We start from the raw sequence: 11627 nt of genomic DNA on the forward strand, positions 1-11627 counted from the left end.
AAATGCCTTATTTATGGATGACAAGGGCTCCATAAGTAGGATTTGTGCCTTAATGGTGTTGAACTCATCGTTGAGCCCCTTCAAGAAGCAAACCACGTACTCATTCTCACGATGTGCCTTCATCTTCTCAATGACTCCACATCTGCATCTCATCTCACATGTGCAATTGAGTATTTGCCTTAAAGACTCAAGGTCCTCCCATTGCGTTTTTAAGTCATTGAAGTATGGGGAGATTCCTCTATCTCATTGTCTTATGGAATGAATATCTTAAAGCATATCTGAGAATTTGAAGTAGTCTCCCTTGGAGAATCTTTGCTTCAAGTCTTCCCGTAGTTCTTGTGCATTCTCAATGTAGACAATGCTGTGTGAAATCTAGGGTGAGAGACATCTTGTCACCCAAGGAATCACCATGTTGTTGCAACGCTCCCACATGTCATATGTTGGATCTGATTGACTAGGCATTGGGATAAATCTATTGACAAACTTGTATTTATTCTTGGAAGACAATGCCCTCCTCATAGCCCTGCTCCATGAGTGATAGTTGTTTTCATCAAGAGATTGATTCACCAGGGCAGCTCTTAGGCTTTCTCCAAAATGTAGATAGTAGGGATTGTGTATGTCGTGACTTGTGGCAGGTTGTATCTCCCTTCCTTGCTCATTGATGGCTGAATCGGCCATGGCTTTCTTTCTACTGAGAAAAATAGAAGATGATGAAAGGAGGGGTGACCTGGTAGCTATAGCTTTCCTTGGCCAGGAATCTTGGCCCAAGTTTTGTAGAGGATTTTGTAGCGGAGGTGGTAACCAGAACCTTCAATTTGAAGGCTCTAATACCATATTGCAAGTATAGTTGAACGACTTCATATTATTTCATTGAGTGATTTTCTAAACGAATAAAACATCCCTTTATATACAAGAAAAAGATGGTTGCTTCAAATACAAGCAACAACTAAACTAACAAACTATCCCCTAACAAACTTAACAGAATTAACCATAAGCTACCCAAAAGTGGGAAAATAACCCATACAAATAACAAAAAAGCTCATAGAAAACTCAAAGAAGCAACTAAAATGCTAAACATGTTTTTTGATATACGGTTAGAAAACATGCGCCATGACCTAAGAGATACGGTCAGGAAAACATGCCAAGGTGTTCATTCGCCTCGGTCAAGCCTTGTGTGTCTCGCCCAAGTTCCTCAGTCAGGTTTGTTATGCCAAGTCTTATGTGCCTCGGTCAAGTGTCTCACCAAGTCTCACGTTCCTCGGTCATGTTGATGCGCCAATTGTCTCGTGAAGTCTCATGTTCCTTGATCATACTTGTTGCGCCAAGTTCTGTACTGATGCGCACTGATGGCTGGTTTGGTGCGCCAAGGTCTAGGCGTCTCGGTCAGAGAATGATGCGCCAAACCCCATGCGCCAAGCTCATAAGTTAATGCGTATGCAATAGTTAGAAACTGGTGCGATGTGTGTGTGGTTCCTCGGCCAGGCATGCCTTGATCACGAGCCAAGTTTTCACGCTCACTCAGTTTTGGTTTTGCCTTGACCAACCTTGATTTTCCTTCGCTCATAAGTGCACAAGGAGTCATTTTGAGCTATTTCCAATATGTTTTACTCAAATAAACATAAAATCAAAGTCATTACTTTAATGTTACGATGTAAAATTGATTTAATAAGAATTGTTTAATCAATATATTACACGTATGAATTAATAATATAACATCACTATTTAACAACATAATAATCATATTTATTAATTAATACAATATTACAATTATTGATTAAAAATATTACATTATAATTATGATTAATATGATATTACACTTACGTTATTATATATAGAGAATTAGGAAGAAATAGTGCACACGAGTAACTCATTGTCCAGATCCAGATCTATCCTATGGTGGGTCTTAAAATATCGGATCTTAATCATCCACAAATCTAAAAATATGACCAGAAACCCAAGTCAGAGTGTTATTTGTGGATACCTATTGCCATTCCTATTGACCATGAGGGCTCTTTTACAAATTTCATTTATGTTGGGTACGAGTAATTTATTTAAATAAATATTAGCATAGTATTTTCAAATGAATTAATCAAATTTCCTCTCTCTAAAATTTGTAGATTTTAAAGAGAAATTCAAAATAGGGGAGGGAAGAAACCAGAAAGGCTTAACCCCAATTCTACTCTCTCTCTTTCTTCTCTCTCTCTTCGATTCCTGAAGAAAGTTGCTTTGCGATCCGATTTGGTGGTTGGAAATGAAGGTTAATAGTATGGATTTTGATAACCCAATTGGTTGTTACGATGCTGCTGTTCAAGTATGCTTCTCTTCTTTCCACTTTTATTCATTGCATAAACAAACCTCACTTTTGATTTTATTTTATTTTTTTAATTAGATGAACTATAACCATTTTGTGTTTATCCTTTTACCTGTAGTATTATGCATTGTGTTCTTCATCTATCCACTATTTCTATAATGCAATATAGTTATAATGCTATGATATGTTCACAATTGATACTTTGTAGAGGGTGAATTTGACGCTAAAGGTCGTTTGCCTTGTGACCGGAGGTCATATCGGTTCAAATTCTGTAAATAGTCTCTCCTCTTGCTAGGATCCTCCTTAGACCCATCAGACGGAAATCTCGTGCACTGGGTCGTACTTTTTTTATAAATTTGTGTGTACACACTGATAATATATATGTTGTTCTCTTTTATCATATATTCATTTTTTATTACCATTAATGTTATACTCATTGTACTGAATGCACACATAGGGGAGCTTTATTTTGTACTACCAAGTTATCATTTTTATTATCAATTTCTGATCGAGCTTTAAAAAAGGCTCAGCTATTATTTTGGTTCTCATGATATGTAGGAGCTTATTGTTATCGATGATATCCTCTCAGCCATGGTTGGTGTCGAAGGACGTCATGTCTTGATTAAAATTGTTCATGGAAAGCACGATGATGTCACGTTCCAGGTTGATCCATCAATGGATTTGGCACTGCAGGTGAGGTTTTAATACATATTTTGCTACCATATTTTACACTTCAATTGGCTCATTCAGAGTTTAACTTAACATTAGAAGTGTTACATGTACCGAAAAAAAGTATGTTAGAAGTGTTCCACCTCCTTATGATAGGATTGTTTGGTTAAAGACCAACCTAGACAGGAAATAGAAATGTCCATGCTGTATTTGAACATTATAATGGCACACGATGATGTAAAGTTTGGCACAGTTTGTGGGTTTCACGATGCATTAGACGGTGTCATGAATTGTAGCTGAGTCTTCTGTTTTTTCTCCCTCAGGAGTTGGCAAAACGGATATTCCCTCTGTGTAGGAGCTTCTTGCTGATAAACCAGTTTGTGGAGTCAAGGTCTCAGTTCAAGAGTGGCCTAGTTAATCATGCCTTTTCTGCTGCACTGAGGGCACTTCTTATTGTAGGTTTTCTGGACAGTGGCTCATTTGGTTGGTTTAATGGCACGTGAAATTATTACTTTCTTGTTTCATCCAATTCACTATTTGAATATATATCATATATGTTGTGGCTTCTTCTGTCTACTGTAATTGCACTAGAATAGTCAGATAGTTCTTTAATGCTAACCTTTACTAAATTCCCTTCATCACTTGATTTAAATATATATCAGTTTTATTGCCAAGCTAGAAGTTGTTTAAAGTAATTAAAAGAAAAGTTCTTCAGGAGTAGGAGTTAGTATTTAGTCATTGGCTCGGTAATTTCAAGTGACAATGTTCTCTTGTTTAGTTATAGTAACACTGTGCTAATTTCTTCCCAGGATTACCAGGCCATGGTGGCCCAACTTGAACACCAATTTCGTCTTGGAAGGCTTTCCCTCCAAGGATTGTGGTTTTACTGTCAGGTGTTGATATGTCTTGGCTCAAGTAAATGTAAATACTTGCCAAATCCTTGCTGAATGCTGATGGTACTTTCAATCATATATTTCAGCCCATGATGGGGTCAATGCTAGCATTATCCACTGTGATACAAAAGGCCTCAGAAAACAACTTTTCTGGCTCTGCTGTTCTGAACTTGCTGCAGAACCAGGTAATCTATCTTAAGTTTTCCTTGCTTTTTCAATGAATCAACAGAAAGTCCATTAAGATTACTACCCTTTTCTATATGTTATAAACTTTCTCTAGTTTCATTTCATCAATTAGTTTCCTAAATACTAATCTCTCTCCATTATGGCTTATGTTATATCTAGGCAAAGGCTATGGCCGGAGATAATGCAGTCAGGTTATTGTTGGAGAAAATGACACAATGTGCAAGCAATGCTTACCTGAGCATATTAGAAAGGTAGCTCCCTTTCTCCCTTCTATAGGCTGTTCAGCCTGATTGGGACTCATCCTTGTTTGGCATTGTTCAGGTTTTTTATTAGACATTAGACATATATCAAGTCTTTGTAGTCGTTTAATCCATCTAGCCGTCCTACGGTCCTACCTATTGGGAAAAGGTTTTTCTTGGTATTGTACACATATCATGTTTGTTTGATGAGTTAGTTTCTACTTTTCCGGATCAAAAGTAGTCTGGCACTGTACTTCCTTGGGAACCACTTGGTCCTAGGTTCAATCCTGATGAGTTTGAATGCTTACAACACTAGTTCAACTTTTCTCCCATCTCTCACCTGGACTTATTTAAGCACACAAAATGGGTTAGTTTGGGACTTTCAGTAACTTGATCTGCTCTTTAATGTGTGGAAGAATCAGACACTAGGTGAATTATTATCACACTGTTTGTGGCAGCTTTTGCATCACATCATTAATACTTGATAATGAGAAGCTTTGTTTGGCATAGCCTATGGGTTCAGGCCGTGCTTATAGTGACTATAGGGACATATCCAAGCTCTTGGACTGGGATCATGCTTATATTATTATAAGAATAAGAAAGAAACTTTCATGATCTACTGTTATTTTATTTAATTGTAGAGCAAGCTTGGCTCTGAGTTCTAACATACGGCGCATCCAAGAAATGTAGACACATGTATTTGATCTCTTTTTCTTACAAAATAAATCTCCACTGTTTTTGCGTTTTTATAATGGCCATTCACAGTAATTATAATTTTTTTAATTTGTTTATCAGACTATTAAGATGATGTATTGCTATGTAGTAATGTAGACTTTCTTTTTTATGGGTTTGTTGATAAAATGACATGGATCAGTTGAAAAGTGATATTTTGAATTAGGGTTTAGATGTACAACAACAACAACAACAACCAAACCTTTATCCCACTAGGTGAGGCCGGCTACATGGATCGAACTACACCAAAATGCTCTAGAGTTTAGATGTACCATAAAAATATTAATGGCCATTGTCCTATGTGCTTATATCATCAAGTTTCTATTTGACTTTGATTTATGTTTCACTTTCTTGTCCAATTGGGAATTGAACAAAACTGAAGATGGGTCTATGAAGGAGTGATTGATGATCCTTATGGTGAATTTTTTATCACAGAGAACAAATCTCTTCAAAAGGTAGACCAAAATGTTCCATCACCTATAAAAGCCCAAAATTAAATCATAATTTTTTTACATATGGTCTCAGTTTCAAATTCTTGATAGGAAACTCTCACTCAAGACTATGATGCTAAGTATTGGCGACAACGTTACAGCCTCAAAGATGGAATTCCTAGCTTTCTAGCAAATATTGCAGGGACAATCTTGACAACAGGAAAGTATCTGAATGTCATGAGAGAATGCGGGCACAATGTTCAGGTTTTCTTTTTGCAACAGTTATCTTTATATGTAAAATATGTTTATCCATTCGTCCACCCTTCACATTGGAGGGTGCTCATAAAAACAATTTTCATGTTTTACAAGTCGGTGCTTCAAAATGTAATTAACTGCCTGATCTTTAGGTCCCTCCGTCAGAAAATTCAAAACTTATGAGCTATGGCTCAAATCATCATTATCTTGAATGTATTAAGGCTGCTTATAAATTTGCAAGTGGAGAACTCTTGAATCTAATAAAGGAAAAGGTAAAGTTTAAATTAGGTGATTGAATTCTCAGCTTGCTTCTGCAATTGTCATTGTTAAGATTACATTCTGATGGTGAATTATGTTTGTATGTTTAGTATGATCTATTGGGAAAGCTGCAATCGATAAAGCACTACCTTCTTCTTGATCAGGTATCTCTTGGGGGCACTTCCCCCCGTTTTTTGGATAAATATGTTTTTTGTGTGGATAAAATGAAGTCCATCCTTTACACCATCCAATGGTAATAATAGAGAGAGATAAAATCTTGTTTATAAACTTTGGACTATCTCGTTAGTGGCTACTATATTCTTATTGAGAATAGTTGACATCAAAGGTGTAGGTCATGTAGAAAAATTATTCTGAGATACGCTACAGTTGTCAAAGTTATATGCTGGTTCTCAAGCATGGTCTTCTACATCTAAGATCCAAAACCCTTAAAGCAGTGTTCTAAACCTAAACATGGTAGCAATAAAAACAAGCACAGTAGCAGGCATTGATAGAAATTAGGGAGTTCATAACTTCATATGATACACGTAGATAGAGTGACGGTTTGGAGATTGAATTCTTTATGAAGTGCGAGATATATTATTCACATCTAATAATGGCTTTCTTGCTTGGTAGAGTGCAGACTTAATACTTGAATCTTATGCTGTTATGCATAGTGATCCATTTCTAAACTAATTTCGATCCTAAATAATGAATCAGTTAATTTACCCTTATACTGCATATTGAGAAAGTCATGTACCATGTTTCAAACTGTATCATGATCCATGTAACACAGAGAGTGAGAGACATATATGACCATTTTTAACATGTTACACTTGAGAGGTTGAGTCCCAGCCAACGGTAAGGTAGTCTGTTTTATGACTTGGACGTCAAAGGAACAAATGATAATTGTTGATATTGTGAAAAGACCCAAGTCTTTGAGGCCCCTAGTCTTTTTTTCATTTTCTTATATACTTGTACATCCTTTAACATCAATGATAAGAAGTTTTCTCTCCTTCATCTTTTTCAACAATAATATTAGCTATACTTTATACAATCCTTAACCTTCTAATAATTGGTCTAAGGTTCTCAGTAAATGAATGAAAACTGCAAGGCTTTTAGTTCATGTGTTATTATTTATTAAGCTGTCGGCTGCTAAGCAGAAGGGCTGTGTGTTTCTGAAATTAGTCAAACATATATATTATTCATGTTGCCATGATAACATTAAACTATCACCTTTAGAATTCCCGTTCTCATTTACATATGTACTCTGTGCAGGTGGTTCTATGGTGAAAAATATCTCTTAGAATGTTACACTGTTAGGATTGTTAGTTTTGTTATTGGGCTGGGCTTCTAATAATTGTTAGTTTTATATCATAACATAATTAATCAGAGTCCTATTATGTAAATATATTTTTGCTTTTCTCACTTTCATCCAATTTCCAAAGTTCAACAACATCAAACATAAAAAAATTCCTTGTGATTGTTGTGTTTCAGTATTTGACGATTTGTTCGTTGGTAGATTTAGGGGTGACTGGGTGATTACATAATACATATAAGGATCCCTTTAAGTAAAATAGTCAGTTGCTTCCACAAACAGCTGATGTACTACTTCTAGGAAGTCAATTCTCAATGGTTATGTATTCTCAAGATTAAGTTGTTTTTCTTGACTGATGTTATTATCATGTTATGATCACACAGGGTGATTTCTTAGTACATTTTATGGATATTGCCCGAGATGAGCTGGCCAGAAAGCCTGATGAAGTCTCTGTTGAAAAGCTGCAGGTAGGAGAATATAATATTCATCAACATTCATTACACTTGAAAGGAGAAGAATAATAATCTTATTGCTTGAATAAAACTACAATCAACGACTACAATTTATAGACTAAGAATGACTTAATTAAAGAAATAAGTAAACATGTACAAAATCTCCTAATTGATACTATTAAACCAAAATAATAAAAGAAGCACAACAATAACAGCCAAACCTTTATCCTAGGTGAAGTTGGCTACATGGATTGAATGACGCCATAATGCTCTATCATAAAATCATGTTCATTGACAAAGCATTGAACTATAAGTTTTTCTTTATCATTTCCCCTATGGGTTTTCTAATAATAAAGTGAATCTTCTAATATTACAACAATTTTTCCTCACCAGTAGATTTGAAGCAGCCCAGCGACTGTGTATTTTACTTGAGAAAGGGAACTACATTCTAACTAAGTTTCTTTTTCTGTTTTTCTCTTTCTTTTAGTCGCTTCTAGATCTTGCTCTGCGTACTACAGCAGCTTCAGCAGATCCCTTTTTTGAAGGTGTGACCTGTGTTGTGGTAAGTAACTTATTCAGCTTGTAGAAATTCTTTGGGCTCTAAGTTTCAATATTCACTCATGAGTCATGATGACCTTTTGATTTTAGGAAAGGTCTTCTCTGCTTAAAACGTTGGGGACAATTAAAGATCTTGAAGTTAGCCAGAGTTCTTCTAGTAGCAGTGATCCAGAGGAGCCAGTTAGCATCACTGCCCTAGAAACATTTTCACTGAGTTATAAGGTTTTTTCTTCCGCCATAATTTTCTTCAAGATTCCTCCTTGTATTAGTTGTTGCAACATTTAGATGGTTTTGTCATTGGTTCTGGTTTCAGGTGCTGTGGCCACTGTCTATAGTGTTATCACGAAAAGCCCTTACGAAGTACCAGTTAATTTTTCGATTTCTTTTTCACTGTAAACATGTTGACCGTCAGCTTTGTGGAGCATGGCAAATGCATCAAGTATGGCTAAGACTTCCACTTTAATTTCTGTTATCGAGTTCAGCTTCTTTTACCCTTATTTTGGTCCCATGTTGCAGGGGGTTCGTGCTCTCAATACACGTGGAACTGCTCTGTCCAGATCATCTCTTCTTTGTCGTAGTATGCTCAAATTTATCAATAGTCTTTTACACTATCTCACATTTGAGGCAAGTCTTTCTTTTCTTTAACTTGTATATTGTTTTATAAAAACTATTATTTTTTGGCAGGAAGCTGCCCTTTTTCTTCATTATTTGTTCAGTGTTCCTCTTTTTCTATGATGACTTTTGATTTCTGTGCTTGCTACAAATTGAAATTCTTAATTCAGGTTTATATGTGTTTTGAAATCTATCTTTGAGTGACTATTTTAAATTGCAAATGGATATATTCAATTGGGGTTTTCACTTTTCAGCGATTATATAATTGCGAAAGTATGCATGTTTTCACTTTTCCTTCTTTTTTCATTAGTTCAATTGTTTCGTTACCGAAAGTTAGGACTTAGGAGGGTCCATGGCTTCTGACTATTGTTTGTTTTTAGGTTATTGAACCAAATTGGCATGTGATGTATAACAGACTTCAGTCCGCAAATAGCATAGATGAGGTAATTTCTTGTCCTGGAAAACATATTGTTCTCTCAATTTTCAAAACTGATGTTAGGGTGAATGAAAGAAAAAATCTGACATTGTCTGAAACAGGTTATACAATATCATGATCTTTTCCTTGATAAATGTTTGAGAGAATGTTTGCTTCTTTTACCTGAGCTGCTGAAGGTTAGTGTTCCTTTGTTGTTAACTATAATGTCACACATTTAGTTGGCCATGGGCCGGGTTGGGGCGAGTAAGGTTGTCCCTTATCCAGTCCTAAATGTTGGTCAAGTTATTTTTTGAACCCGAATCTGAACCTAGACCCGATTAAATATAATACATACCCCTTTTAGATAAAATCTTCTCAATATTACTTATTATTATGGATTTGTAATTTGACATATGAAATGATATATATATTTATATAGTGTTAATCATGTATATATGATGAAAAAACTAGAGAACCGGTGATACTTTCGTCCAAAGAGATGTCATTACTCTGTAGCAATTGAATAGACACATACAAACATGATGGATGAGTGATCATGGGATGGGTCGGGTTTTGTTTGTCCCTTACCTGACCCTAAATATTGACCGAGTCTAATTTTAAATTTGAACCCGACCCTAGACCCGATGAAACCCGACCATATTCAGTCCCGATCATGGTCGGGCCAAACCTGGTGAGCGAGTAGGGTCGGATCTTGCTCATCCCTACATTAGTATTTATACTACCTTTATGGCAAAAGAGACTTTTCCTATAATTCAAAGTTTGCATCAAGGGGATACTGAGTCCATATCTTCTTTCCCTGGAATCTGAAATTAGGAATGTACGAAGAGCATAGTGCTCTCCTTAATGAGAACTATAAGGTTAACACCACTAGAATTACTTTTTTACTTGTGTAACCAAACTCCTCATTGATAAATTCAATCATTCTCTCATCAATTGTTTTATTTACATGAGAAATTTTTCATTTATGGTCAAAGGAAATAAGCAGGATTTGGATGCTATGTAATTGGAAATGGTTTTGTGGCTTTTCCTTGTGATTATTCTTATCAGTGAATTTTCTAAACTGTAGAAGGTGGAGAGGCTTAAATCCATGTGCCTACAGTATGCAGCAACAACTCAGTGGCTTATATCATCATCTATAGAAATTCACAGTCCAGAGGAACCTACCGATGATTCAATCAGATCGAACAAAGCCAAGCAAAGGAAATCAGGAAACGTACGGCAGGTGTTAAAGTCAACCACTGGAAGTGTAGCCGTCATGGATTCTGTTCTGTAAGTCTAAAAAAAATACATTTGCCAAATGTATCTTGACAGTATAAACTATGATTTCATGTCAGTAGAAATCTAACCAAAATAAACTATTGCAGCAAATTTGAGAAAGAATTTAATGCTGAGCTTCAGAGTCTTGGATCAATCTTGAGTAGTAGTTCTCAGGCAGAGCCATATCTGGCCCATCTTGCGCAATCGATTCTTGGTGTTAAAAATGAAAAGAATGGTCTGTAAGATGCTTAGCGTGGGTGTTGACATTGTTACTAAGGTTTTGTGCTTACATCACATTGTATCATTATTTGAGAGTGATGTTATTTTGTTTTTGTTGTTTTTATTGTCATGGCTAAAATTTGTCTTGGTTATTAATGATTTGGCATTGAAAAGAAAATCTTTCATTCTGCAGTTGTTTGGTTAACATAGATTCTTTCACTTTACTTTCACCATAAGTTTAGTTGTCTGATTCAGGTTCTGAACCATTCCTTAATGTATTAGGTTGAGTCCATAGCCTCTCCTAAGTTTTTGTTTTTTTTTTTAAAATATAGTAGATACTCATTTTAGTCTATCATATTTTTCGATATTACTAATTTCGTTCCTAAAAAGTTGGAAAACCCAAAATGGTCTTCAAAAATTTCAAATGAGTTAAATTAGTTACTTTTTTGGTTAAATTAATCTCTTTCAGGTGTTGTAGAACATGATAAAAAGAACTAATGTGACCCACATTTGAAATTTTTTGGACCGTTTTGAGTTTTCTAGTTTTTGAAGGACCAAATTGGTAAAATGAAAAAACATTAGGGAATAAAATGAGTATTTACTCTAAAAAAAATATGTGAACAAGTTTGAGTATATAATGTATTAGAGGGTATTCTTAATGATATTTTATATAGCTTGGTGATATAAATGCACATTTCATAGCAATGCAATATATTTATAACAAATGCACATTTTATTTATAATTGCCTTAAATTTTGTATTGTTAGCATAAATTTATTTTGGCCCCAATTTTCACCAAGCTCA

At 35.3% G+C, this 11627-nt stretch overlaps 1 protein-coding gene across 1 annotated transcript; it reads left to right on the plus strand.

Moving 5' to 3' along the window:
• The first annotated feature begins 2090 nt into the window (after positions 1 to 2090).
• LOC109339596 (gamma-tubulin complex component 2) lies at positions 2091 to 11028 on the plus strand. The gene is made up of 20 exons (XM_019577057.1): positions 2091 to 2170; positions 2206 to 2311; positions 2870 to 3004; positions 3304 to 3435; positions 3790 to 3873; positions 3960 to 4058; positions 4219 to 4310; positions 5413 to 5485; positions 5573 to 5725; positions 5869 to 5988; positions 6085 to 6138; positions 7673 to 7756; positions 8229 to 8303; positions 8390 to 8521; positions 8613 to 8738; positions 8816 to 8923; positions 9292 to 9354; positions 9449 to 9523; positions 10414 to 10616; positions 10712 to 11028. The coding sequence occupies exons 2-20, from the start codon at positions 2252 to 2254 to the stop codon at positions 10845 to 10847; spliced, it is 2004 nt and encodes a 667-aa protein (XP_019432602.1). The 5' UTR covers positions 2091 to 2170; positions 2206 to 2251; the 3' UTR covers positions 10848 to 11028.
• Positions 11029 to 11627: the final 599 nt, after the last annotated feature.

This window comes from Lupinus angustifolius, unplaced genomic scaffold (genome assembly GCF_001865875.1).
Source record: "Lupinus angustifolius cultivar Tanjil unplaced genomic scaffold, LupAngTanjil_v1.0 Scaffold_82_19, whole genome shotgun sequence".
NCBI classification, from domain to species: domain Eukaryota; kingdom Viridiplantae; phylum Streptophyta; class Magnoliopsida; order Fabales; family Fabaceae; genus Lupinus; species Lupinus angustifolius.

Excerpts from the sequence above, each read along its gene's own strand:
- LOC109339596 (XM_019577057.1), top strand. The coding sequence starts at position 2,252 with ATGAAGGTTAATAGTATGGATTTTGATAACCCAATTGGTTGTTACGAT. Across the intron at positions 3,874-3,959 it reads GATTGTGGTTTTACTGTCAG|CCCATGATGGGGTCAATGCT; the intron begins GTGTTGATATGT and ends CATATATTTCAG. Across the intron at positions 4,059-4,218 it reads TGAACTTGCTGCAGAACCAG|GCAAAGGCTATGGCCGGAGA; the intron begins GTAATCTATCTT and ends TGTTATATCTAG.